The sequence below is a fragment of the Mauremys mutica genome, chromosome 15 (assembly GCF_020497125.1).
Source record: "Mauremys mutica isolate MM-2020 ecotype Southern chromosome 15, ASM2049712v1, whole genome shotgun sequence".
In the NCBI taxonomy this organism is placed as follows: Eukaryota; Metazoa; Chordata; order Testudines; family Geoemydidae; genus Mauremys; species Mauremys mutica.
The window spans coordinates 1,484,405-1,510,405 of NC_059086.1; the positions used below are offsets into that span (position 1 = coordinate 1,484,405).

Sequence of the window (26,001 nt, forward strand, 5' to 3'; positions counted from 1 at the left end):
TGAGAGCAGGACTCCTGGGTTGCAGCCGGCTGTCTCACGGTGTCTCGCTGGTGCCCCGTGCCTTGTGTTGCTGCTGGTATTTACTGCCCTGGCCTTGGTTTGAGGACAAACAGGGCGTGTTTGTGTCCATGTCTCCCGGGCCGATGCAGGACAGGAACCCGGCCGGGGTAAATGCCCTGCGTTGGCTGGTTTGCTGTCTGCCCCGGGGCAGAGGGGAGCTCGCGGGGGGGCTGACTTGTGCCATGGGGGAACAGATGATGTAACCAGTCCCCGCCACACCCACTCCTACGTGAACCCACAGCCACTGGCACCCACGTGTGGGCTTTAAAAATACACTGCAGCAAAAATCCCCATGTGGGGGGGGGGGGTGAACCCTGCCCCCGCGCTGGGGCATTTAAATGGACCTCAGGGCGGTCGGGTCCCTGTGGGCTGGGGCCTGCACCGACCCCAGTGGAAACCAGCCCCCCTGCCCCCTCGACACAGCGAGACAGTCCCTGGCCCGAAGGGCCCCCGCTCTGGCCAGACACTAGATGGGGAAACTGAGTCTGGCTGCAGGGACCGGGGCCAGGGCCGAGCCAGGGCTTGAACCCAGGTGTCCTGTATCCCTGCCCTGCCCCCGCCCCCCCCACCCCATGGGTGGGCAGAGCACCCCCGGCGGCTGCCTCCTGCCTGCGCCAGGGCCTGTCTCCCGTCGCTGTCATGGAAAATTCTCTGCCAGATGGCCTGGCTGCTTGGCAACCGCCTGGCGTCGCCCCCCCCGGCCCCCCCGCCAGGCTTGGATGCCAGCCAGAGGGGAGGGCTCAGCCTGCGTCGGCAGAGGGAGCGGGCGCAGAGGGGAAGTGTGGGGCCGTGGGGCTGGCAGGCCATGAAGCAGCGGGACAGGAGCCCCCACCGGGTAAGTACCTGGGGCGCTGGGGGCAGGGGACTGGACAGCAGGTGTGACAACGCGGGACACTTTGCGGGGAGACAGAACCCAGGCGTCCGGGCTCTAACCTCTAACTCCCCCCACCCCTCCCCCCGGGGACAGAACCCAGGCGTCCGGGCTCTAACCTCTAACTCCCCCCACTCCTCCCCCCGGGGACAGAACCCAGGCGTCCGGGCTCTAACCTCTAACTCCCCCCACCCTCCCCCCGTGGACAGAACCCAGGCGTCCGGGCTCCCAGCTCTAACCTCTAACTCCCCCCACCCCTCCCCCCGGGGACAGAACCCAGGCGTCCGAGCTCTAACCTCTAACTCCACCCACCCCTCCCCCCAGGGGATAGAACCCAGGTGTCCAGGCTCCCAGCTCTAACCACTAACTCCCCCCATCCCTCCCCCCAGGGATAGAGCCCAGGTGTCCGGGCTCCCTGCTCTAACCACTAACGCCCCCCCCCCCGCCCCCCGGGGACAGAACCCAGGCATCCGGGCTCTAACCTCTAACTCCCCCCTCCCTCCCCCCGTGGACAGAACCCAGGCGTCCGGGCTCCCAGCTCTAACCTCTAACTCCCCCCACCCCTCCCCCCGGGGACAGAACCCAGGCGTCCGGGCTCTAACCTCTAACTCCTCCCACCCCTCCCCCAGGGGATAGAACCCAGGTGTCAGGGCTCTAACCTCTAACTCCCCCCACCCCTCCCCCCAGGGATGGAACCCAGGCATCTGGGCTCTAACCTCTAACTCCTCCCACCCCTCCCCCCGGGGACAGAACCCAGGCGTCCGGGCTCTAACCACTAACTCCCCCCACCCCTCCCCCCGGGGACAGAACCCAGGCGTCTGTGCTCTAACCTCTAACTCCCCCCACCCCTCCCCCCGGGGACAGAACCCAGGCGTCCGGGCTCCCAGCTCTAACCACTAACTCCCTCAACCCGCCCACCCCTCCCCCCAGGGGATAGAACCCAGGCGTCCGGGCTCCCTGCTCTAACCACTAACTCCCCCCATCCCTCCCCCCAGGGATAGAACCCCGGTGTCCGGGCTCCCTGCTCTAACCACTAACTCCCCCCACCCCTCCCCCCGGGGACAGAACCCAGGCGTCCGGGCTCCCAGCTCTAACCTCTAACTCCCCCCACCCCTCCCCCTGGGGACAGAACCCAGGCGTCCGGGCTCCCAGCTCTAACCTCTAACTCCCCCCACCACTCCCCCCAGGGATGGAACCCAGGCATCTGGGCTCTAACCTCTAACTCCTCCCACCCCTCCCCCAGGGGATAGAACCCAGGCGTCCGGGCTCCCAGCTCCCCCCCAGGCATCCTGCCCTTTTATCCAGAGGACAATGGCTCCCCTGCGCGTTGCCATAGTGATTCATCCCGGGCGCTGGCTTTGTCTGTCTGTGGGATGGGAGGGGGGGACTCCAGAGCCCCCCCCCGTTGGCTGCCTGCCCAGGGGCCAGGCCAGGGGGGGCTCTTTGCAGATGCCCCGGGTGGCTCAGCTCTGCCCCCCCAGATGGGAGGAGCAGAGGGGGGGTTACACAGCCAGGGACCCCCCCAGCAGCAACTGCCCCACTGCCCCTCCCTGGCAAGCTGGGGGGCTCTGCCCCATGAAGGCAGAGAGAGGGGTCGTGCCAGAGCCAGGGAGAGAACCCAGGAGTCCTGGCCCCAGACCCCCTGCTCTAACCACCAGACCCCACTCCCCTCCCAGAGCTGAGGAGAGAACCCAGGAGTTCTGGCCCCCAGCTCCCCTGCTCTAACCACTAGACCCCACTCCCCTCCCAGAGCTGAGGAGAGAACCCAGGCGTCCTGGCCCCCAGCCCCTGCTCTAACCACCAGACCCCACTCCCCTCCCAGAGCTGAGGAGAGAACCCAGGCGTCCTGGCCCCCAGCCCCTGCTCTAACCACCAGACCCCACTCCCCTCCCAGAGCTGAGGAGAGAACCCAGGCGTCCTGGCCCCCAGCCCCTGCTCTAACCACCAGACCCCACTCCCCTCCCAGAGCTGGGGAGAGAACCCAGGCGTCCTGGCCCCTGGGATGAGCGGAAGTTCTCGAGCGCTGTTACCCAATGGTGCCCTTTGCCCGGGTGTGACCCTTGGCCCCGGGCTGACCAGGGATTCACTTGCAGCCCTCAGGGGCCGTTTGAGCTGAAAGCTGCCAACTGGTCGCCCCGAGCCAGGCCCCCGAGCCCTGCCCAGCCCCCGGCCTGGCTCCCAGCCTTTGGGATGGGGGTGGCGGGAGCCCACGGGCCCCTCGTGGAGTGAATGCACCTGGCCTGGTTTCCCTGGGGAGGCTGGGAGCTGCAGGAGGGGGGGCCGCCGGGGAGCTGGGAGCCGATCGGGTCGGCCCCTCTAGCCCTCTGTGCTCCGCCAGCGTGGGACAAATCACCCCCCTGCCCCTGCGTCTGGCCACTGCCCCGGCTGGGCGCGCAGCGGCGGGCTCAGCGGGTGCCCCATGGCCTGTGTGCCGAGCCCCCAGGGCCCCGGCTGTTGGGAATGAGCCGCGGTTTTCCGAGCCTGAAAGGGGCTCTCGGAACCGCCTGAAAATGGGGCGTCTCAGGTCGGGTGAGAAGGGGGGAAGGAGCCTGGGGCCTTCAGAGCTGGACTCCTGGGTTCTATTCCCAGACCCTTCGGGGGCCTCGGTCGCCCACTCTGAGCCTCGCAGCCGTCTGGGCGTCCGCCCTGGTGCCGTCTCTCTGCGGCGGGGCGATGCCGGTGCCAGGGTGTTTGCAGCTAGCTAGTTAGCAGTGTTACCCCTGCCTCGCAGGGCGGCAGCGACTCAGGGCAGACCCAGGTCTCCTGGGTTCCAGCCTGGGGCCTCCACAAGGCCGGCCTCCCTGGCCCACGGGTTCTGTCTACGGCTGCTTGTGGAAGGTTGGCCCTGCTCCGTGCCTCAGTTCCCCCCCCCCGTAGCCCCCGGCTGATGCTCCCTGCGGCGCGGGTGGCGTTACGGTGCTTTGGAAGGGGAACAGGAAAGGGGCCGGGATGCTGAGCACCGATCACACCTGCCCCCCCCGCCCGTCACGTGCAGAGCAGACAAACCTGTCGGGATGGAAACCCTGACGTGCCCCAGCCTCTGCTTTCCCATGAGAAGGCTCTGACTCCCTGCCCTGCCCCCCGACGCCACCCAGGTACAGGCTGCCAGGGCTGGGGCTGTGGAATTACCGGATGGGGCAGCTTGGGACGGGGATTTGAGATCCAGCGAAAACTGGCTTCCCGAGAGGGGGGATCCTTTCCAAGCTGCTTTCCTGGGTAAGTGAGGCCCAGCCAGGTAGCTGTTAGCAGGGGAGCCTTGATGTCCTGACCAAGATGGGGCCCCATCGGGCCGGGCGCCGCCCAGACCCCGGCCGAGATCAGGGCCCCATCGGGCCGGGCGCCGCCCAGACCCCAGCCGAGATCGGGGCCCCGTCGGGCCGGGCGCCGCCCAGACCCCGGCCGAGATCAAGGCCCCGTCGGGCCGGGCGCCGCCCAGACCCCGGCCGAGATCAGGGCCCCGTCAGGCCGGGCGCCGCCCAGACCCCGGCCGAGATCAGGGCCCCGTCAGGCCGGGCGCCGCCCAGACCCCAGCCGAGATCAGGGCCCCGTCGGGCCGGGCGCTGCCCAGACCCCGACCGAGATCAGGGCCCCATCGGGCCGGGCGCCGCCCAGACCCCGGCCAAGATCAGGGCCCCGTCGGGCCGGGCGCCGCCCAGACCCCGACCGAGATCAGGGGCCCATCGGGCCGGGCGCCGCCCAGACCCCAGCCGAGATCGGGGCCCCGTCGGGCCGGGCGCTGCCCAGACCCCGACCGAGATCAGGGCCCCATCGGGCCGGGCGCCGCCCAGACCCCAGCCGAGATCAGGGCCCCATCGGGCCGGGCGCCGCCTGACCCGGGCTGGGTGCTCTGCCCAGCCAGCACAACAAAGGGCAGGTTGCTCTCCCCATGTCACTGCCGGGGGACTGAGGCCTGGGGAGATGCATGGAGGTGCCCAGGGCCGCCCCCTACATCAGTGGCAGAGCCAGGGGACCTCGTACAAACCCTTGGTTCTGCCCCCCACCCCGCCCGGGCCTTGCTGTGCTCGGCCCTGATCCCGCCAGCAGGGCTCTGCTCGGAGCTCCCAGCCGCCTCGCAGAGTCAGCAAGAAACCGCCAGGCGCTGGTCATGGAAAATGTGCGTCAGGCCGGGGCCGGGGGAAGTTCTCTGGGTGAGACGCTGAGCGGGGCAGGGGGAGTGTCACGGAGTGTGGGGGAGTCAGGTCCTGCACCCCCGGACTCCCTGCAGATTCATCAGGACTCTCAGCCAGCCAGTAAAGCAGAAGGTTTATTTAGACGACAGGAACACAGTCCAACACAGGTCTTGCAGGCACAGATAACCGGATCCCCCGGATAGGTCCATCTTGGGGGGCCCCACAGCCCCCCCCTGGGGATCAGAGCTCGGTCTCCCTGCCTCCCCTCTGTTCTCCAGCCAGCACTCATCTGCCCATTCCCTCCGGCCCCTCCTCTTTCCTCAGCTCCTTTCCTTTGTCTCCCCTGGCCAGAGGTGTCATCTCCCCTCCCCCAGGCCAAGCTCAGCTCACAGTTGAATTCCTGCATCTTCACCTAAACCTCTGGCTCTCCCCTCCCCCGCACAGACAGTCTGTGCTTCCTACTCCTTCACACCTCTCCCCCCTCCGAGACTGAACTGAGCGGGGTCACTCCAGCCAGTGACCCGGGGAAGTTCGGACCCACCTACAACCTTATGCCGCCCGCGCCCTCTCCCCACCCCAGTACCCCTGGGGTGCACACGGGGCTGGGGCCTTCCCCCCACGTTCCAGTCTGGGGGGCTGTGATTCAGGCTCTCTCGGTTCAGAGCCCCCCTCCTGACCCTGGCCCCCCTCCGGACAGGCTCCTCGGGGTGGGGCCCGGGCCTTACAGCCATCTCCCCCCTGTCCCGGGCCTTCCTCCCCCTCTGGCAGACGTCACAGGAGCGGCAGTGCTGCCGGACATGGGCAAAGACCCCAGGCCAGTAATAGTTCTGCAGCAGCCGCTGCTGGGTACGCCAGGCTCCCTGGTGCCCTGAGGGGGACATGTCATGGGCCTGGCACAGCAGCTGGTGGCGATACTCCTGGGGTACCACCAGCTGCCTCCTGATCCCTCCTGACTCCATCTTCCCTGGGGGAGCCCATTCTCGGTACAGGAGCCCCTTCTCCCACAGGAACCTTTTCCGGCCACCTCGTCCCATGGTCTGTCCCCCCCCGAGGTTGGCCAGGTCCCTTATCCTCCGCAAGGAGGGGTCTTCCCGCACCGCGGCCTGGTACTCAGCCGCTGGGGCAGGGGCGGGGATCTGCTCTCCCTCACCGGCTGGGTATGGGGCCACAGCCTCTCTGAGCCCCGTCCCTGGGCGTTCCCTCCCTACCGGGTCAGGGTCCGGTGTCTCGGCCAAAGTACTTTCCCCGGGGTCAGGGTGCAGAGCCCTGCGTCGACCCTGACTACGGTTCACGGACAGGGTACCCTGGGTGTTACTTGGCCAGTCCTCGAGGTCCCCCCCCATTAACACCTCCGTGGGCAAATGTGGGTGCACCCCCACGTCCTTGAGGCCCTCCTTGTCCCCCCACTTTAGGTGCACCCTCGCTACAGGCACCTTGAATGGGGTCCCGATCACACCCCTCAGGTTCAGGTAGGTGTTGGGCACCATCCGATCTGGGCCCACCACCTGCGGCCGGGCCAGCGTCACCTCTGCGCCCGTATCCCAGTACCCAGTGACCTCCTTCCCGTCTACCTCCAGGGGAACAAGGCACTCGCTCCGGAGGGGTAGTCCCGTGCCCACCCTGTAAACCCCAAACTCAGGGCTGGGAGCATCCAGCCCCTCGGAGGGGTCAACCCGGGGCCCCCCTCCCTCCTTCGCAGGGGGTACGCGGCCCACCCCCCTTTCGTGCGAACGCTGCCCCTCATCCGGCTGGGTCTCTACCAAGTTGATCCGGTGTGGGGTTGGTCTGCTCAGTTTGTCCCGGAGCTTGGGGCACTGGCCCCGTATGTGGCCCGGTTGGCCACATTGATAGCAGCCCATGTCTCGTGGGTCCCCTCGAGTGGGACGGCTGGACCTGACGCCAGATGCTTCCCTTTGGTGGGGGCTCTCCCTCGGCCCCTTCTGGGAGGTCCCATGGTGACTCTCTCTCTGCGTTGAGGCAGACCTGCTCCTTCGAGACGCCTCCCTGCCATCCCCCGCCCGACTGTCCATGTATTGGTCGGCCAGCCGGCCTGCATGCTGCGGGTTCTCCGGCTTCCGGTCCATCAGCCACTGCTTCAGGTCAGACGGGCACTGCGCATACAGGTGCTCCAGTACAACTAGGTCAAGCAGGTCCTCTCTAGTTTGGGCCCCGGCTGTCCACTTGCGGGCATACCCCTGCGCCCGGTTGACCAGTTGCAGGTATGTGACCTCCCGGGTCTTACGTTGACTCCGGAACCTCTTCCGGTACATCTCCGGGGTCAGCCCAAACTCGCGGAGCAAGGCCTCTTTGAACAGGTTGTAGTCCCCCGCCTCCTCCCCTCTCATTCGGCTGTACACCTCCACGGCGGTGGAGTCCAGTAAGGGGGTGAGGCGCCGGATCCTGTCTGCAGGGTCCACCTGGTGCAGCTCGCAGGCGTTCTCAAAGGCCGTCAGGAAGGTGTCTATGTCCTCCCCCTCCTTACGCGGGGCCAGGAAGCTCTTACCGAAGCTCTTTGTAGACTTGGGCCCCCCCTCACTCACCGCAGCCGGGGCCTCCCTGTTGTTCAGTTGGGCCATGGCCAGCTCATGTCTGCGCTGCTCCTCCTTCTCTCTCGCCTCGTATCCGCGTTGCTTCTCCTTCTCCTCCAGCTCACGCTGGCTTTGTCTTTCCTCATATGCCCTCAGCTCCTTACGCTCCTCCATCTCCATCTCCATCCGTTTGATCTCTCTCTCCAAGTCCAGCCGCCTGCGCTCTACGGAGGCCGAGCGTCGCCGGGACGATCCCCTGCTGGCCGGGGGGGTCACGGTGCCCTCCGTAGCTGGGCTCCTCCTCCCCCTCCCCCTAGGCCTAGGGGTGGGGGGTCTCGGGACGCCCTCAGCGGCCGGCTGACCACTCCCAGCGGGGACAGACACTGGTGCCTGCGCTGCATCTGCCCGGCTGCTTCCCTCAGAGACAGGGACCGGTTCATTCCTGCGATCTCTCTCCTCCAGCCGGGCAATCAGCTGGGCCTTGGTGAGCTTCCCACAGTGCAGCCCCCTCTGCTTGCACAGCTCCACCAGCTCACACTTGCGCTTCTGGGAATACATCTTCCTGCTGGCCACTCGCAGGCTGGGGTGCTCGCCGCTCCCCACGGGTTCCAGGGGGACCCCTAGTGTGCCAGTCCTTGAGCTCACCACCTCTCTGCCAGGGTCGAGCTGCAGACTCCTCCGCCCCTGGGATCGCTCGCTGTGATCCCCCGGGGGACCCTGTTACTGCAAAGTCCTGCTCTCTGGCCACACTCGCCCAGGGGGGACTCGCCCCTTCGTTTTACTGCTCCCCAGTCACTTACGGCAGGAAGCGCCGTCCACGGGGTGCCGCCGATCCCACCGCTGCCACCAGTTGTCACGGAGTGTGGGGGAGTCAGGTCCTGCACCCCCGGACTCCCTGCAGATTCATCAGGACTCTCAGCCAGCCAGTAAAGCAGAAGGTTTATTTAGACGACAGGAACACAGTCCAACACAGGTCTTGCAGGCACAGATAACCGGATCCCCCGGATAGGTCCATCTTGGGGGGCCCCACAGCCCCCCCCTGGGGATCAGAGCTCGGTCTCCCTGCCTCCCCTCTGTTCTCCAGCCAGCACTCATCTGCCCATTCCCTCCGGCCCCTCCTCTTTCCTCAGCTCCTTTCCTTTGTCTCCCCTGGCCAGAGGTGTCATCTCCCCTCCCCCAGGCCAAGCTCAGCTCACAGTTGAATTCCTGCATCTTCACCTAAACCTCTGGCTCTCCCCTCCCCCGCACAGACAGTCTGTGCTTCCTACTCCTTCACAGGGAGGGAGCGTCTGCTGGAAGGGTGAAGCTGGTGCAGCCGTGAGCTGGTTTGGTAACAATGGCTGAGGCTCCTGGCTGTGTTGTGCTCTTGAGAAACCCCTAGAACCCAGGAGTCCTGGCTCCCAGCCCCCTGCTCTAACTACTAGACCCCACTCCCCTCCGAGAACTGGAGAGCGAACCCCGGAGTCCTGGCTCCCAGCCCCCTGCTCTAACTACTAGACCCCACTCCCCTCCGAGAACTGGAGAGCAAACCCAGGAGTCCTGGCTCCCAGCCCCCCCTCGCTCTAACCACTAGACCCCCCTCCCCTCCCAGAGCCGGGAAGAGAACCCAGGAGTCCTGGCTCCCAGACACGAGGCCCACATGGGCTTGTCCCTCAGACAGACCCCCGGAGCTGCCGGTGGCTGAGTCCCCTCTGCAGGGGCCATATGGGGGTGGGGGTGGCCTTGACCTGGCCCTCCCGACTCCTGTCCCTGGTCAGAGGGGGCAGCGCGGGGGCCGTTCTCCGCGGCTCCATGACTAGCTGGTGCCAGCAGCCGTAGGGATCCCGCCCCCGCACCGTGTGGCAGCGACCTGTGCCCTGGGTGAAAGTCCAGGCGGGGGCGGGGATGGGGCTCTGATCCGCGCCAAGCGGAGGTGACAAGCCAGCGTCTCTCCGTGGGGCAGCGCCTGCACTGACCTGGGCCCCTCGGCCCCCCACCCGCGACCGGCTCCGGGCCCCCGGCGGGTAGCGGGGACCAGACACCAGCGGCACTGGGCCCATGCAGGAGGGGGCAGAGCCGCAGGTCGGAGGGGAGCTGCCCACGGGCTGGGGGAGGGCGCAGTGTCTGGGTGCCTGCAGGCGGGGGTCGAGGGCCTGGGTGGGCGACAGGCGCACCTGGGCGGGAACCCCCCCATAACCAATGGGTGGGCCCGGCCGAGCTTCCGAACTAGCCATGTACATGGGCTCAGATTGGCCCCACTTGTAGGACATGTGGGGGGCTGGGAGCCAGGACTCCTGGGTTCTATCCCCAGCTCTGGGAGAGGAGCAGGGTCTAGTGGTTAAAGCAGCGGTTGGGGGAGGAGTCCCTCCCTTTTTGTTCTTTTTCCAGCTCTGCCGCAGATATTCTGGGCCTCAGTTTCCCCACCTGTAACATGGGGAGAACAATCCTTCCCGTGAGCTGTGCGGGGCAGGGACGGGCTCTCACTCGGGGTCTGTGCAGCACCTGGCACACTGGGGCCGGGGGGGTGATCTCAGCTGGGACCCTCCTACAGTACGGGGGGCACTGCCAGGTCTCCCTGCTCGCAGCCCGGGCGCTGACCCCCTCCCTGCCTTTCTCTGTAGAACAAGCCGTGGAAGAAACTCAAGAGCATGGTCCACTGGTCGCCTTTCGTCGTGTCCTTCAAGAGGCGCTACCCATGGGTGCAGCTGGCCGGCCATGCGGGTGAGAGGGGCACGGCGAGCCAGTGCGGGAGGGGTGCAGCCAGCCCCGATGGGGGCTGGCGAAGGCAGCGCCGTGTGCCCAGCGGGCACGGGCCGGGGTGCGTCCGGGCTGCCCTGACACCAGCCGTCCCCTCTCTCCCCCGCAGGGAATTTCAAAGCCGGGGACTACGGGCGGATCCTGAAGAAGTTCTGCCCGCGGGAGCAGCAGTGCCTGGAGCGCCTCATGCGGGACTCGCTGCGCCCCCACGTGCCCGCCTACTTCGGGCTGGCGCAGCGGGACGGCGAGTGCTACAACCAGATGGAGGATCTGCTGGCCGCCTTCGAGACGCCCTCCATCATGGACTGTAAGATGGGGGTCAGGTGAGAGCCCGGCTGCGGGGCACAGGCGAGCCGACTCAGCGAGAACCCAGGAGTCCTGGCTCCCAGGCCCCCGCTCTAACCATCAGACCCCACTCCCCTCCCAGAGCCGGGACAGAACCCAGGAGTCCTGGCTCCCAGCCCCCCGCTCTAACCACTAGACCCCACTCCCCACCCAGAGCCGGGGAGAGAACCCAGGAGTCCTGGCTCCCAGCTCCCCGCTCTAACCACCAGACCCCACTCCCCTCCCAGAGCCGGGGAGAGAACCCAGGAGTCCTGGCTCCCAGCCCCCCGCTCTAACCACTAGACCCCACTCCCCTCCCAGAGCCGGGACAGAACCCAGGAGTCCTGGCTCCCAGCCCCCCCTGCTCTAACCACTAGACCCCACTCCCCTCCCAGAGCCGGGGAGAGAACCCAGGAGTCCTGGCTCCCAGCCCCCCGCTCTAACCACTAGACCCCACTCCCCTCCCAGAGCCGGGACAGAACCCAGGAGTCCTGGCTCCCAGCCCCCCGCTCTAACCACTAGACCCCACTCCCCTCCCAGAGCCAGGGAGAGAACCCAGGAGTCCTGGCTCCCTGCCCCCTGCTCTAACCACTAGACCCCACAGCCAGGGTAGAACCCAGGAGCCCTGCGCTGGGAGTACCAGACCCCAGGGCCGGCCGAGGCGCGGGCCGTGGGGTGAGCGCCCCCCGCTGATCCCCGCTCTGCCCCCCGCAGGACGTACCTGGAGGAGGAGCTGGAGCAGGCCCGGCTGAAGCCCCGGCTGCGCCGCGACATGTACGAGAAGATGGTGGCGGTGGAGCCGGGGGCGCCCACGCCCGAGGAGCGGGCCCAGCGCGCCGTGCTCAAGCCCCGCTACATGCAGTGGAGGGAGTCGCTGAGCTCCAGCGCCACGCTGGGCTTCCGCATCGAGGGCATCAAGGTGGGGGCCACGGGCTGGGGGGGGAGCAGGCCTGGCTGGGGGGGTCCCATCGGGCTGGGGCGGAGCAGGCCTGGCTGGGGGGGGTCCCATCGGGCTGGGGGGGAGCAGGCCTGGCTGGGGGGGGTCCCATCGGGCTGGGGCGGAGCAGGCCTGGCTGGGGGGGTCCCATCGGGCTGGGGGGGAGCAGGCCTGGCTGGGGGGGTCCCATCGGGCTGGGGGGGAGCAGGCCTGGCTTGGGGGGGTCCCATCGCGCTGGGGCGGAGCAGGCCTGGCGGGGGGGGGTCCCATCGGGCTGGGGCGGAGCAGGCCTGGCTGGGGGGGGTCCCATCGGGCTGGGGGGGAGCAGGCCTGGCTGGGGGGGGTCCCATCGGGCTGGGGCGGAGCAGGCCTGGCTGGGGGGGGTCCCAGCGGGCTGGGGGGGAGCAGGCCTGGCTGGGGGGGGTCCCATCGGGCTGGGGGGGAGCAGGCCTGGCTGGGGGGGGTCCCATCGGGCTGGGGGGGAGCAGGCCTGGCTGGGGAGGTCCCATCGCGCTGGGGTGGAGCAGGCCTGGCTGGAGCAGGGTATCTGGCTCTGGGGAGGGGAGCTCACGTCTGTGGGGAGCGGGTCTGACGGGGGCACGTGCGTCCCGCTCGGCCTCCCAGGCCCGGCCTGACGGGTCTCTGTGTCCCCAGAAAGCCGACGGCACCTGCAGCACCAACTTCAAGAAGACGCGGCTGCCCGAGCAGGTGGTGCAGGCGCTGGGCGACTTCGTGGACGGCGACAGAACCATCCTGGTGAGGGGCTGGGCTCCCCGGTGGTGCCGCTGGCCGTGGCCGGGGGGAATCGCCCAGGGCTTGGGCTTTTCGCTGCCGACATGCAGCCACCTCTGGGGCACGGCCCAGCGGCTGCTAGTATCTGTGAGACTTTCGTTTCAACTAGCGTGCGGCAGCACAGCGCCCCCTAGTGCTGTCCTAGCCCCGCCTCCTGCCCCACAGCGCCCCCCTGGGGCCAGCACCAACTTCCAGGGGAGAGCGCCCCCTACTGAGCGCCCGCCCCACAGCGCCCCCTAGCGCCAGCCCTGGGGCCAGCACCAACTGCCAGGGGAGAGCGCCCCCTGCTGAGCCCCGGCTCCCTGCCCCACAGCACCCCCTAGCACCAGCCCTGCTGGCCAGGGGAGAGCGCCCCTTGCTGAGCCCCGGCTCCCTGCCACCCAGCACCACCATGGGGCTAGCCCTGCCTGCCAGGGGAGCGCGCCCCCCCTGCTGCCCCCTGGCTCCCTGCCCCACAGCGCCCCCTAGCGCCAGCCCTGCCTGCCAGGGGAGGACGCCCCCTGTTGAATCGCTGGGGCCAGTACTTGCAGATCGGGGCAGCCGCGTTCCCCTCCCTGCCAGGGCCCAGACGGGCTGGGCCTGGCTAGTGCTCGGGGCAGCTGGGCGGGTCCCGCCGCGCCATCGCCCCCTGCTGGCCTCCCGCCGCGCCCTCGCCCTCACCTGCCCCCCTCCCCTCTTCCTCCCCAGACACACTACCTGGGCCGCTTGAAGGAGCTGCGGGCGGCGCTGGAGCAGTCCGAGTTCTTCACGACCCACGAGGTAGGTTCTGGGCGTGGGGCTGGGGGAGGCGCTCCCTGCCGAGTGCCCCTCACCCTGGGGATCTGGGCACACGCGCCCGGATGCAGGGTCTGTTCTCCTGCCCACTGGCAGCCCCAGGGAAGGAACCCAGGAGTCCTGGCTCCCAGCCCCGCCCCGCTCTGAGCTCCGTTTGCCCCCCAACAGGTGGTGGGGAGCTCTCTGCTTTTCGTCCATGACCGGACGGGGCTGGCCAAGGTCTGGATGATCGACTTCGGCAAGACGGTGCCGCTGGCCGGGGGGCAGACACTGACGCATCGGCTGCCGTGGGTGGAGGGGAACCGGGAGGACGGCTACCTCTGGGGGCTGGACAATCTCATCGCCCTCTTCAGCACCATGGCGCAGGACTGAGCCGGGACCCCCAGCCCCGGCTCTGGGCAATAGCCGGGCACTGCCGTGCGGTGCCCTCCCTGCCTCTTATTTATACAGCCAGATATGCTACAGCCCGTCCGCCCGGGCCGGCTTCCAGCGGCTCGCACGGCCCCGCGCCGGGGCCAGGATGGGGCAGCGCCTGGCCCGTCACACAGACGTCAGGGCACCCGGTTTACACCAGCTAACGGGAAGGGGCGAGAACTGGTCCCGTCTCGGAGCGGAGCCACTTCCCGCTCAGCTGTTCGTTCCCCGGCCCAGCCCGAGGGAGAGCGAGGCCGGGGGAACCCTGGGAAGGCCGAGATTGGCCCCCGGCGCTGGAGCTTCGGGGCGCTCGACGGGAGACCCCAGCGTTTCGGGGGGCACTGGCTCAGCGATCCTGCACTCCAGGCCCTGGCAGTGACGCCGGCTGGAACCGAACGGGGCCCGGATCCTCTGGGCCCCTCTCCTGTTCACGGCCCATTTTCCTTCAGCTGGGTCGGGGGGGGGGAGGCCTCCCAGCCCCACTTCCTGCCCCTGCTGGTATCAGAGCCAGCCCCACCAGCGGGCTGCTCCAGAGGACCTGGTCTGCAGGAAGCTGCCCGTGGGCGGAGCAGCAGCTCCACGTTACCGATTCATGGGATGGTAAATTCAAGACACTTGCAAAGACTTTTTGGCAATAGCGACTGGGCCCTGGTGTGGTGGGCGGCTGTGGGCTCTGGCGCGACCCTCCCGGGCGGCAGGTCGCCCCCCAGCTGCAGGGTTCTCGGCCCTTCCCCTGAAGCATCTGTGGCCCTGCTGGAGGGGCGGATGCGGCCGGCGATTTCCACCCCCTGCACTTTCTTCTGCTGTGGCAAGGAGCCTCCGCCGGCCCGTGGCCGGGAAATGAGAACCCCGAGTTACTGCGAAGCTTGCACCCGCCGCGGGGAGCTCAGGGGTTGCCTGTGGCTGAGTCTATCCTCACCCGGGGGTGGTTTTCCTGGCGGCTGGAGAGCTGGAAAGCTCGGCCCGTCTTTACAGGGGTCTCGGCCCTTTGAGAACCAACCGGGACGCCACCTCCCCTGCCAGCTTTGTGTGGTTCTCCTAGCCCAGCCTTGGGCTCGCCCCGGGCTCTCGCCAGCCGCGGGCCACCTCTGTGCCAGGCTCCCGGCCCAGGGCGCGGGACGCACGCGCCGCACCTGAGTGACAAGGGCCCGCGTGAGGGGCCTGGTTTCCCCTGGCTCTGCCGCGCTCTCAGTGCCTCGTCTGCGTGAGCATCTCACGGGCAGAACCAAGCCCCCAGGAGCCGCTTCCACCGGCGCCAGCTCCAAGCCTGGCCACTCTGGGGAGCGGTTTCCAAGGCAGGATTCAGGAGCCCCGGCTCCATTAGGCCCGACCCAGGGCACTGCCAGTAGCTGCCTGAGCCGCTCAGATCTGCCGCCCCTGCCGGGTTCAGCTCGGGCTGAGCACAGACTCCCTGCACGTAGGAGCTCATGGGGAGGGGGGCAGGCGGGTGCGGGTCAGGGGCCCATCCTGCTCCCCACTGGCTCGGGCCCAGGAGCGCAGCGGGTAGCCAGCCAGGCGTTCGCTCCAGGCCCTCGAGTGCTGCACAGGAACCAGGGGGGACGGGCCCTTCCAAATCCAGCCGCCTGGGGCTCTGGCTGCTCTCAATAGCGCTGGGTCACACGGGCAGGGCGCTGGAAATGCGGCTGCCCCGGCTGAGCCACCGGCTCCGAGCCTTTGGTTCCAAACTCGGAGAACAGCTGCCATGGGTGCTAGTCCCTGCCGGCTATTCCCGCAGCGGAACTGACAGCCGAGATCTGGGCCCTGTGGGGCCGGGCGCTGCACGCACCCCGGGAGAGACAGTCCCTGCACCAAAGAGCTCACAGTCCAAAGGGCGGGAGGGGAAACCGAGGCACAGAGCGGGGCAGAGGCTTGCCCGGGGTCAGTGGCAGAGCTGGGACTGGAACCCAGGAGGCAGCACCCAACCCACACGACCTTGCTGCCCGAGGCTGTGAGCGGGTCAGCTCCTGGGGGGAGGGGGGTTCTGAACAGGTCCCCCAGTGGCAGTGCAGCCCTTGCAGCCAGTGGAGCGAGGGATGCTCCTGCCCCCTGCACGCAGGCAGGGCGTTCTCGGGACCGAGCGTTGTCCCCGGCCCATTCCTCTGTGTGGGGCTCTGCCGCCCGTCTGGAGCTGGGCACACGGCCAGGCCTCTGGGGCCGGAACCGTCACAATAAACAGAACCTGCCGGTGTGGAAACCAAACAGCCTTTGTCTTTAATGCACGTTGCTGGCGTGGGGCAAAGTTCCCAAGCTCGCTGTATGACAGCAACTCGAGAGAGCCGAGACCATCGCGCCGGGCGCTGCCCAGACCCCAGCTGAGATCGGGGCCCTGTCGCGCCGGGCGCTGCCCAGACCCTGGCCGAGATTGGGGCCCCGTCGGGCCGGGCGCCGCCCAGACCCTGGCCGAGATCGGGGCCCCGTCGTGCCGGATGCTGCCCACTGACCCTGGCCAAGATCGGGGCCCCCTCGGGCTGGGCGCCACCCAGACCCCGACTGAGAGCCAGTCCCTGCTCTCAAGAGCTAACAGTGGCGGGTGGCAGACAGGAAGCGTGAAGTTATTTTCAGAGCCGGCCACAAGTACCTGCCGTTTCCTGGCACCGTGGCCTCAAAGCAGGAATCTGGGTCAGTCTGAAAAGCGTCAGTGGGTGGAAGAGCGGCAGCTCCTCTGGAGAGGCCTGGAATAGCTGCGTCTCCCCCCCGGCCGCAGCCCGGCGGGCATCAGGGCTTCCTGCGGCACAGGAGAAAGGGGCCGGGGCCGCACCTGGCACTTAAACCCCAGCGGCTCTCTCCTCAGTGGGTCTGAGTATGATGCACCCTGCCCCTCCCCGGGCACTGCTCCGCCTCCAAGCGCTCTGCAAACGAGGGCTGGATCATCGGCCCCATTTTGCAGCGGGGAAACTGAGGCACAGAGAGGGGAAGAGAGGCAGAGCCAGGCCCCCCGAGTCCCAGATCAGTGCTCTACCCACTAGGCCCCGCTGTCCCTCGTAGCATGGGTGGGCCCAAGGGCTGCAGGGCGTCTCCTCCGCCCGGTGCTCTAGTGGCTCCTAGCGCTCGGCAGCAGGGGGTGGCCCGGCTGGCTGGGGCAGGGCGCTCTGTGCGGTCCGTGGGCGCAGCAGCAGGGTCTTGCCGCAGAGCCCTGCCCTCACGCCTCCCGCGGGCACCACGTAGGCCTTGCCGTCGCCTGCCCGCTTGGGGCAGAAGTCGGTCAGCTGGGCGTTGCTCTCGTGCGCCTGCCGGTAGCTCCACAGCTGGGGGCGCCAGCTCTTGCCCTGCTTGGAGAGCAGGTAGATCTCCAGCACGTCCTCCGGGGCGGGCGGGGGGCAGGCCGGGCCGGGGCGGAAGAGGCCGGAGATCTCCCCGTCCTCCTGGCAGGCCGGGCTGAGGGCGCCGCCCCTGAGGCCCAGCAGGACTCCTGCAGGGGGAGAGGAGCCAGCCAGTCTCCATCCTGTCCCAGCAGCCCCGCCACGCCCCTGGGATCACGGCCCGTGCGGGGGGCAGCCCCCCGGATGGGTCTCCGTGCCTGGCCAGCTGCCGCCCCCTTGTGGCGAGCCTGGGAAATGCAGCCAGGCCAACGCCCTCCTGTGCCAAGGGGGGGCGCAGGAAGCCCGGCTCTGACCGGGGCACCCCAGCCTTAGGGTGCTGGGAGCCCCAAGCCCTTCCGTGGGGAAGTTTGGGGGTGGACCGGGGCAGGTCGCAGCGGCTGCAGGGAGCTGCCCGGGAACAGGGCAAACGGCCTGGGCAGGAGGGGGCCGAGCTGCTGCTGGGACGTACCTGAGACGACGGCCCAGTGGGCTTTGTAGCCGCGTCGCCTGCAGGGCTCATGGTTGGAGTCCTCGTCGTAGCTGGGACGCCCGTTAAGGTTTGCCAAGGGGGCTGGGGCGGGCCGGCTGGCGAGGAAGGGGCTCGGGGGGAGAGCAGGCTGCCCCGGCTCTGGGCACCCGGCTCCTGCCCCTGGAGAGGTGCCCTCCCCACCAGGCGCTGACTGGGCACACGGGGTCGCTAAACCTCTCCAACCAGAGAGGGGCTGGAGCACGAAATCTGCTGCTGCCCGAATCTGCGGGCTCTGGAAGCCACCGCAGCGGCTGCCTCAGACGGGCGGGACACAGGGGGGTAGACGTGCGTGGGGCATTTAAGCACTGGGAGGGAGAAGGCACCTGCCCCACATTCATCTCCCCCCACTGCAGCCAGGAAGAGGAGACATGAGAGATGTGGCCACGTCCCACCCCAGAAGTGGCCGCATCTGCCTCTAAAATGACACCCCCAGGCCCACTCTACAGGGGTGTCAGAACGGCCCCAGCCCCGCCCGAGCGTGTAGGCTGCGGCGCGGACCCCATGGGGTCGCCGCGCACGGGAAGGATACGGCAGTAGCAGGGGGCAGCCAGCGGTCAGATGGCGAAGGATCTTGCCCCGGTTCTCTCCCTCCAGACCTCCGGAGAGCAGCTCGGCCCGGCACTGGAACAGCTCCTCGGCCAGCCGGGCCATAGCAGCCGCTGGGATGGACAGGGACAGGAATTCAAGCTGCCCGAGGGCCACCCCCAGCAGCGCAGCCCGAGCTCGGGCCATGGCCCGGCTTCCTGCTCCCCACAGCAGCGCTCCGAAAACACCCTGCCGGGGGGACGTGAGCCGCATGGGGATAACCGAGGGCTCTGCAGCCTGGCAAGGGGCTGACGCGACCCAGCAGCTGGGAGGTGAAGCTGGACACATTCAGGCAGGTTTGTAACAGGGAGGGGAAGGAACCGTTGGGACGATTTCCCCAGGGCAGCGGCGGGTTCTCCAGCACTGGAGCTGGTCAGAGCAAGATGGGGGTTTTTCGCAAAGCTCCTGTTCACACGGGGGCGAATTCAGGGAAGGCCCATGTCCTACGGGAGGTCGGACCAGCTGCTCCCAACGGTCCCTGCCCGCCTGAGACTCGATGAATCAGAGAGAACACACAACGCTGGCCCCTGGCCCCATGGCATTTATACAGGCCGGGCTCACTGGGGCCTGCACTCAGGATTTTATCAGCAGCCCAACGATAGCTGGTGTTTTTCCTGACAAAGCTCCACCACCTGGAGTCCTGGGATTCCACAAAATCCTCAACTTTCATTGGAAATGCAAGTGTCCAGCCCTGCTGGCCGTGGAGAAAAGCTGGGAAGGCTCCAAAGGTGAATTCCCAGCCCCAAGTGCTCGGCACACGCTCATGATCTCTGACTACTCAGGGCCGGCATTAGCGAGGCTCCCGCTGCCAGACCCGGCTTCCAGAGGAATCTTCCGCCTCGGACAGAAACCTCCAAGCGCTCGCTCCTCGTGGCACATTAACAGCCCCGCTGCGGGGTTTTCCCCTAAATCAAGGAGCTTGCAAGTTTTCGAGCAAACTAATCCCGCTGGGGGCACAGAGGCGGGAGCTGCTGCCGTGCAGAGAGCAGGGTTCAGAGAATAAGGCTGGAAGGGACAATTAGACCATCTAGTCTGACCTCCTGTCCCGCCCGGGCTGTTCCACGGCACCCCGCTCCCCCTGCGTCGAGCCCTTCCGGGAAGGGGTCCGGTCCCCAGCAACTCTCTAGGGGCAAAGCCCTCGTGCCCTGCGCTATGTACCACCTCTGGGCGCTGCCTCACGCAGCCGCAACGCAGACCAGGGTCTGGAGGTTCCCCCTGGTGCCCAGCCCAGCGCCTGGGGCCTAGCGCGAGGAGGGAGTTTTTAACCCCCAACGTGCCACGGGCGACCAGCCACCAACCTGAGAACATTTCCCCTTGGGCGGTGTAGCCTCTCTCCAGCGCCACCTGCACGATCCTCTCCAGGGAGACGTCCTGGGACAGGCCGAGGAGGGAGCCCGCCATCCACAGCGCCACCAGCCCGCACCTAGCGGGGGAGAGAGAAGAGACATTGCAGGGAGCCTGGGTCCCCCGGGCTGAGCTCGGCCAGACCCCCTCCCAGGGCGCTGGGTTCGGAGACGGGTATTTCTCTGCAAGCCTGGGAACGCTTCCCTGGGTTCCCGTGTCCTTAGGCCTCTTCCCCCTGCAGCCGGGGGCGCGGGTCACCGGCTGGGCTCATCTGGGCATGTCTCACTGCGTCGATTCCCTGCCATCACAGGGGCCTGGGGCAGCGGTGGCACCTCAGTCTCAACCCCTGAGGACTGAAATGCTTTGCTCCAACGCAACTCGCTGGGCTCAGCACATCGGTAACCGGGTGAGACCGAAGGGCCTGGCCACCCAGGAGATCAGGCTAGCGAACGGGCCGTCTGGCCCCAGATGCTAGCTCCAGCAAGGCCTTCATTCCTCCAGGGGAGGGTGCGGCTCGCTGGGGTGCCCCCCCCAGCTGGGGTTCAGGGGAGCTCCCGCTTTGCCTGGGGGCACCCGTTTGAGATGGAAAAGGCCAAGTGTGGGGTTTTTAAAGGCAGATCGCGAGTTGGGTGCTAGGTTTAGACCAACCAACCCATCCGCCCTTGTGCTACCTGCTGACGATCCCTTTCCCGCTGCTTGGGCAGCGCTCTCCGTAAACATCCGCATGGCTCCCTCCTCGGCCTCCTGCCCCCGCCGGGAAACGCTCCAACAGACTTCCCAGTGGTTAGGCCCCCGGTGGGCGTGGTACGGCCTCCTTGATTCCCGTGCTCCCTGTCCATCTGCATTGGCCAGCTCTTCTCTTCGACCTAGACTGCGGGGCTGTGGGGCAGGGCCTGTCTTTTGGGAGGTTTATACAGGACCCGGCCCCACGGCAACTGGCTCCCTGCTCAGACCCAGGCTGGCCATGTCTACGCTCCCGAGGCCCAGGCACAGAAGAGCTCTTGGCAACTGCTTGGGAGGGACCAAGCAGGGGAGGCTGTAGATCCATGGGACTGAGACCTCTGCCCCTGCCCCTGCCCCTGCCCCTGGGTGGGTCCAGCCCCCGGGGAAAGCCGCCTCGGCCTGCGTTTGCCCTGATAGAGAGGAAGCGGTTGCAATACTCACTGAGGCCCCTCTTGGATTAAGGAAGGCACCGGCCTGTTGTAGAGGAGCCACTTGAACTGCCCGCTAAAGCTGGAAGACAGAACCAGGCAAACACTTACTGGCCATTTGCTGTCCAGCCCCCACTCACCAGCACTTCCTCCTCTGCGTAATTCATGAGACGCTCTCGTCTCCTCGCCGAGCGCTTTGGGAGAACGAAGCAGAGGGCTGACCTCAGCTGCCGCTGGGATTGCGGCTACCTCTGGGCTGTGTGATGGCCACACGGCACTGCCCCACTATGGGGCAGGAAGTGGCCCAAGGTCCTGTACCCAGTTGGCCCTGCATAGGGAATTTAGGGAGGCAAAACGGAATTAGCTCATTAGGGCCTGGCCGGGACACCAGGGTTCACCACACCTGGACTTTGAGGCAAAGAGCAGAGACTAGGAACTAAGTTTTATGTCTCTTTTGAATTATGGGCACCTCCAGCAACACAGAGACCTCCACTGCCACCCTGAGGATTAGGGTCAGGGCTGACTGCTGTGAGGGGAGAGAACCCCCTGCTGAGCCCCCAGCCCCATAGCACAGCACCCCCTAGTGCTGCCCTGGGGAGAGCGCCCCCTGCTGCCCCATCCCGCTCCCTGCAGCATGGGCCCCCTGGCACCTGGGTTCTGCCTGGTGGGTCGCCCACCCGGCCCCAGCACCAGCCCCGCTCAGCAGGCGAGACCAGCCCGGGGATCCCGGCCCGGGGCCCGACCTGGATTTCCTGCGGCTCAGCAGCTCCCGGACGTCGTCCCCGCTGCCGGGCGCTGGGGCTGCTCGCTCCAGGGCCGCCTTGAAGAACTTGGCCTTGTCCAGCCCGTAGGTGGGCAGCAGACTGGGAGGGGGAGGGGGAGGGGGAGGGGGAGGAGGTGGGGCAGGGCCCTGCTGGAGGTTGGGTGGGGGAGGGGCAGAGCCCTGCTGGAGGGCGGGTGGGGGCGGGGGAGGGGCAGAGCCCTGCTGGGGGACAGGTGGGGACAGGGGTGGGGGAGGGGCAGGGCCGTGCTGGGGGGTGGGTGGGGGTGGGGCCATCCCCACCCTGGCTTTGGGGGAGGGGCAGCAGGAGGTGAAAGGGCGCAGACTAGAACCAAGGTCACTGGGGTATGGGTCAGGGGTCAGGGGTCACCGAGGGGTCATGGGGCGGGGGCGTGGCCCGGCGGGGTCGGAGGTCATGGGGCCGGGGTCGCCGCTGGGGGCGCTCTCAGGGCCCCGCCCGCCTGGCGTCCCGCTCGTGCCCCTCCTAAAATGGCGGCCGCCGGCTGAGCAGGCAGCGGCGGGGTGAATCCGATCACGTGATTGGATACCAGCCACCAGCTACTCGCCTCTCAGCCGCCCCTTCCGGGTCGCGTGACAAATACCGCCAATCAAATGTGATAACAGCGGTTACTGACACCTCCAATCAGCCAATGGCCGGCTCTTGCGCGCAAGGCGGGATTGCCGAGCCGAACACCAAATCCCCGTCTTAGGGGGGCGGGATAACGATTGAGAACCGCCTTTTGATTGGTCATGTTACAGGCCGTGACACTGCTTTGATTGGCCTGCCACACGCGAGGCCTTAGACCTTTCATTGGCCGGGGCCGGCGAGACGCCCTTTTATAGGCTCATGAGGCCGCCGCTGCTTCCTCGTGATTGGCTCGCGCGGACCGTGGGCGGGGTCGTGTCTCTCGGCGGGCTCCTGTGGCGGCGGCGGGCGGCGCTGGGCCTGCGGACTCCATCGGTGAGCGGCCGCGGCGGGGCGGCGCCATCGGGCCGCGGGGCCGGGGGGGATCGGGCCGGGGGGCAGCGCCCGGCCCGTGTGACCCAGTATGGCCGGGCGGGGGGGGGCGGCGGGGCCGCAGCCACCGGAGCCTTTCTGGGGGCGGGGCTTGTCCGGGGCCCCGCCCCCGAGCGCCCACATCCGGGTCCTACGGGGGGGTTCACTGGGGGCGGGGCCTGGCCCTGGGGGCGGGGCCTGGCGCCCCTTGAGGGCTCCCCTGGGGGCGGGGCGGGGGCCGTTCTCTGCCCCCTGGGGGGGCGCCATGGCCAGGCTGGGAGCCCGTGGCAGGAGCTGGGGGGCCCGGCTGGGGGGCTCCCGGGGGCTGGGGGGGGTCTGTGCCCTAGAGCCCAGGCTGCTGCCCCCCCCCATAGGGTCATGGCCCCAGACCCTCCCCACAAGCTGCCGCCCCTGGACGTGGCGTCGCGTTGCTGGCTCCTGAGGCCCCGCGTGGGCCCGTCTGGAGGTGGGGTGGGGTTAACCCCCGCGCCTGGAGCAGCCCTGGGCCCGTGGGGTCGCTGCCTCCAGCTCCTCGTGCGGGTCTGGCCCCGGGGGAGCAGGCTGGGGATCGTCTGCGGCCGCGCCCCCGGGTCACCTGGCTGCTGTGGCATTGGGAGCCTGCAGCCGGTTTCCCCCTTGCGCGCTCGCCTCGATTGACCGTCTCCCGTCTCGGCTCCTCAGACCCCGCTGGTGCGTAAGTGCCGAGGACGATGGCCGTCCCGGAAACCCGCCCCAATCACACCATCTACATCAACAACCTCAACGAGAAGATCAAGAAGGATGGTGAGCGAGTTCCTGTCTGGCGCTGGCGATGTGGGGGGCTGGGCTAAGGGGCTTTGGGGGGAAGCCGGGGGGTGTCTGGAGGACTCGCTCTCCCAGCCCCGCTCCTGCTCCCCTGTTGCTGTCTGGCCAGGGAGGACTGGGGGCTTTGGAGGGATAAAAGCGACTCCCACTCTCTGGCGCGGGGGGTGAGTGTCTCTGTCCGAGGCCGCAGGAGTCGCCCGGTCTGCGTCCAGCTCCTCGTAGTGCAGAGCTCCGTGTCTGTCTGCTCCGTGTACCTAACGCTCCGACTCTCTCCCCTAGAGCTGAAGAAATCTCTCTACGCCATCTTCTCCCAGTTCGGCCAGATCCTGGATATCCTGGTGTCCCAGAGCCTGAAGATGAGGGGACAAGCCTTTGTCATCTTCAAGGAGATCAGCAGCGCCACCAACGCCTTGAGGTCCATGCAGGGGTTCCCCTTCTACGACAAGCCGATGGTGAGTGCTGGGTGCCGCCCCGGGCTGGCGGTGGCCGTCTGGCGGGTGCTGTTGGAACTGCCTGAGCTGCTGCTCGGCCGTGCTCCCCCTGACGCGCTCTCTCCGCCCCCAGAGGATCCAGTACGCCAAGTCGGACTCCGACATCATCTCGAAAATGAAAGGCACCTACGTGGAGCGGGACCGCAAGCGGGAGAAGAGGAAGCCTAAGGGCCCGGAGACGCCCGTCGTCAAGAAACAGATGCCTGGGGCAGCTGCTCCGGTGGGAGCCGCAGTGCAAGGAGCTGTCCCTGTGAGTAACGTGAGCAGCGTCTCTGCCTGGGCCGCTGCCCCAGAGCAGGGGCCGGTTGGCAGCCGGAGCTCGGGGCCTGAGGGAGCCTTTCCTAGCGCAGCCGGCATGGTCTGTCTCGGGAGTCGGCCTGAGTCTGCGGGCCCCAGCCGGCTGTGGTTAGCTTCTGCGGCCAGCGGCGGGCTCTGATGTGAGTGCCAGGCCTGGGCTCAGGCAGCCCCCGAGGGCTCCGGGGCAGGTCAGCGCCCAGGATCTTGCTGTGAAGCTGGGCTCTCTCTCGCTCTCCCCCCCCCCCCCCATAGGGAATGCCGCCAATGAACCAGGCCCCCCGCATGATGCACCACATGGCAGGCCAGCCTCCGTACATGCCCCCTCCGGGTATGATCCCCCCACCTGGCATGACGCCCGGAGGAATCGCACCAGGGGCCATGGCTCCTCAGCAGATGATGCCTGGCCAGATGCCGCCTACCCAGCCGGTGAGTATGACAGAGCTTGGCCTGGCTCCGGCTCCTTTCCGGCAGCAGGTAGCAGTGGCCGTGTCCGATTGGGGCAAACCTCCCTCTGGGGGTGGGGCTTGGGGAACGGGGCTTTTCCCCTCCAAGGTACTGGCTCCAGTGGGGAGCGGAAGAGAACTCGCGAGCTGCTGTGGGACGCCTCCCTGAGGGGTAAGTCCTCCCCCCCCCCCCCCCCGGGCTCGCTGCTCGCCTCAGCCGAGAAGCCAGAGATGCTGAGTCCCAGGGGACTCCTCTGCGTGCAGAGCAGGGGCACTCGCCCTGGCAGGGGAGGGAGGGAGGGTGGCCTCGCCTGGCGCTGCCTCCGCTGTGTGCGTCTGGCCGGAGCCGCCCTGCGGGGTTCTGAGCCCTCCCAGCCAGGCTCCAGCCTGACCCCTGCTCGCTCTCTCCCTCGCAGCTCTCTGAGAACCCTCCCAATCACATCCTCTTCCTCACCAACCTGCCCGAGGAGACCAACGAGCTGATGCTGTCCATGCTCTTCAATCAGTGAGTGCGGGTCCTGGGGGGGGTGGGGGGGGCCAAACCTTGGTGCAAGTGGGCGCTCTGGGAGAGCGGGGAGCATGGTGCTTGGGAGGCCAATGGAGGGGGGCGGGTGCCAGTGATCTGGGGGCCTGTCCCCTCTAACAGCCGGGTCCTGCCCCCCAGGTTCCCGGGGTTCAAGGAGGTGCGGCTGGTGCCCGGGCGGCATGACATCGCTTTTGTGGAGTTCGATAACGAGGTGCAGGCTGGAGCCGCCCGCGACGCCCTCCAGGGCTTCAAGATCACACAGAGCAACGCCATGAAGATTTCCTTCGCCAAGAAGTGAAGCCCCCCAAGCCAGGCCCAGAACTGCCCCTCCCCACTCCCCCCAGTCAGTCTGTTCTGAACCTGGTTCCCCCCTGTTTTTACCAGTTCCCTGGAAGGTAAGTCTGTCCTCAGGGCCACCGGATTTCCAGCCCCAAACTCCCCCCGTTCCCCACAGCCTTGTGAACTGCTGGGGGGGAAGCGTCCGACCTGCGTCCCCCCTGCACACCACGCTGCCTTGCTCAGAGTGGGTAGGTGACTCTGGAGCGCCGCCAGCTGGTGATCCCTGCGTCTGCGACGAGCCTGGAGCTGGTGCGTGGTGGGATGGTTGGTACAGGGGGTGGGGGCGGCTAGAGGCAGCTAAAACCCTTCTGAAGCATTGTACCCAGAGTCTGCTGCTCAGACATTGCACCTGGCGCTCTCTGTTCTGTAATAAAAGCTCCCTTTGTGACCTCCCTGTGCCGTGGCTGGCCCGTTCCTCACGGGGATCCCCGGTGGGGTGGGGTGAAATCGACTGGGCGGATTCTCCACGGGGGAGTCTCATTCCCTTAAACGTGTGTCCTGAGAGATGGCTCTGAGCCATGCCCCCGGCAGGGGCATTGGCGGAAGCTGAAGGGAATTATTCCCAGCCCAGTGATTGTGAAAGTGGTGAATTCTGGGCTTACTCCACCAATATCCCAGAAGCCTTGGGGGGGGGAGGGGCTGTCTGTCCCTGCCTCCTTTAACACACAGCCTAGAGCTCCCAGGATGCACTGCTGGATGGAGCATTGCATGCTGGGAGAGAACACCGTGAACCGGGTGCCTGGGAGGGGTTGTGCCCCCAGCCTGGCAGAAGAATCACCAGTGGCTGGGGGTTGACTACCACGGTGCCCCCTCTGCCCCCCAGAGGTGGCTGCCTACCTCCTCCATTGG

General features: G+C 67.6%; 3 protein-coding genes across 5 annotated transcripts; 2 read left to right on the plus strand and 1 right to left on the minus strand.

Moving 5' to 3' along the window:
- The first annotated feature begins 718 nt into the window (after positions 1-718).
- ITPKC (inositol-trisphosphate 3-kinase C) lies at positions 719-15,765 on the plus strand. Its single transcript, XM_044989103.1, has 7 exons — positions 719-895; positions 10,190-10,289; positions 10,435-10,648; positions 11,364-11,568; positions 12,241-12,342; positions 13,066-13,137; positions 13,321-15,765. The coding sequence occupies exons 1-7, from the start codon at positions 719-721 to the stop codon at positions 13,522-13,524; spliced, it is 1,074 nt and encodes a 357-aa protein (XP_044845038.1). The 3' UTR covers positions 13,525-15,765.
- A 176-nt stretch (positions 15,766-15,941) lies between these two features.
- C15H19orf54 (chromosome 15 C19orf54 homolog) lies at positions 15,942-21,339 on the minus strand. Of its 3 annotated transcripts, none has more exons than XM_044988659.1 (6): positions 21,218-21,339; positions 20,488-20,556; positions 19,278-19,402; positions 17,924-18,053; positions 17,335-17,405; positions 15,942-16,975 (listed from the first exon to the last, which is right to left on the minus strand). In XM_044988659.1, the coding sequence occupies exons 3-6, from the start codon at positions 19,378-19,380 to the stop codon at positions 16,608-16,610; spliced, it is 672 nt and encodes a 223-aa protein (XP_044844594.1). In that variant the 5' UTR covers positions 19,381-19,402; positions 20,488-20,556; positions 21,218-21,339; the 3' UTR covers positions 15,942-16,607. The 3 variants fall into 3 exon arrangements, with proteins under 3 accessions (XP_044844594.1, XP_044844593.1, XP_044844592.1); XM_044988658.1 differs by having other exon boundaries at positions 15,942-16,832; positions 21,218-21,281; XM_044988657.1 differs by lacking the exons at positions 20,488-20,556; positions 21,218-21,339 and adding an exon at positions 19,995-20,313.
- Positions 21,340-22,120: 781 nt separating this feature from the next.
- On the plus strand, positions 22,121-25,555 carry SNRPA (small nuclear ribonucleoprotein polypeptide A). Its single transcript, XM_044988654.1, has 7 exons — positions 22,121-22,216; positions 22,934-23,035; positions 23,336-23,508; positions 23,621-23,797; positions 24,097-24,270; positions 24,704-24,792; positions 24,952-25,555. The coding sequence occupies exons 2-7, from the start codon at positions 22,963-22,965 to the stop codon at positions 25,109-25,111; spliced, it is 846 nt and encodes a 281-aa protein (XP_044844589.1). The 5' UTR covers positions 22,121-22,216; positions 22,934-22,962; the 3' UTR covers positions 25,112-25,555.
- Positions 25,556-26,001: the final 446 nt, after the last annotated feature.

Coding starts and splice junctions, on each gene's coding strand:
- SNRPA (XM_044988654.1), top strand. CDS start 22,963: ATGGCCGTCCCGGAAACCCGCCCCAATCACACCATCTACATCAACAAC. Junction 23,798..24,096: donor CAGTGCAAGGAGCTGTCCCT/GTGAGTAACGTG, acceptor CCCCCCCCATAG/GGAATGCCGCCAATGAACCA. Junction 24,271..24,703: donor AGATGCCGCCTACCCAGCCG/GTGAGTATGACA, acceptor TCTCCCTCGCAG/CTCTCTGAGAACCCTCCCAA.
- ITPKC (XM_044989103.1), top strand. CDS start 719: ATGGCCTGGCTGCTTGGCAACCGCCTGGCGTCGCCCCCCCCGGCCCCC. Junction 896..10,189: donor GGGACAGGAGCCCCCACCGG/GTAAGTACCTGG, acceptor CTTTCTCTGTAG/AACAAGCCGTGGAAGAAACT. Junction 10,290..10,434: donor GCAGCTGGCCGGCCATGCGG/GTGAGAGGGGCA, acceptor TCTCCCCCGCAG/GGAATTTCAAAGCCGGGGAC.
- C15H19orf54 (XM_044988659.1), bottom strand. CDS start 19,380: ATGGCGGGCTCCCTCCTCGGCCTGTCCCAGGACGTCTCCCTGGAGAGG. Junction 18,054..19,277: donor CCAAGGGGAAATGTTCTCAG/GTTGGTGGCTGG, acceptor TGTCCATCCCAG/CGGCTGCTATGGCCCGGCTG. Junction 17,406..17,923: donor GGCTGCCCCCTGCTACTGCC/GTATCCTTCCCG, acceptor CGGGCGTCCCAG/CTACGACGAGGACTCCAACC.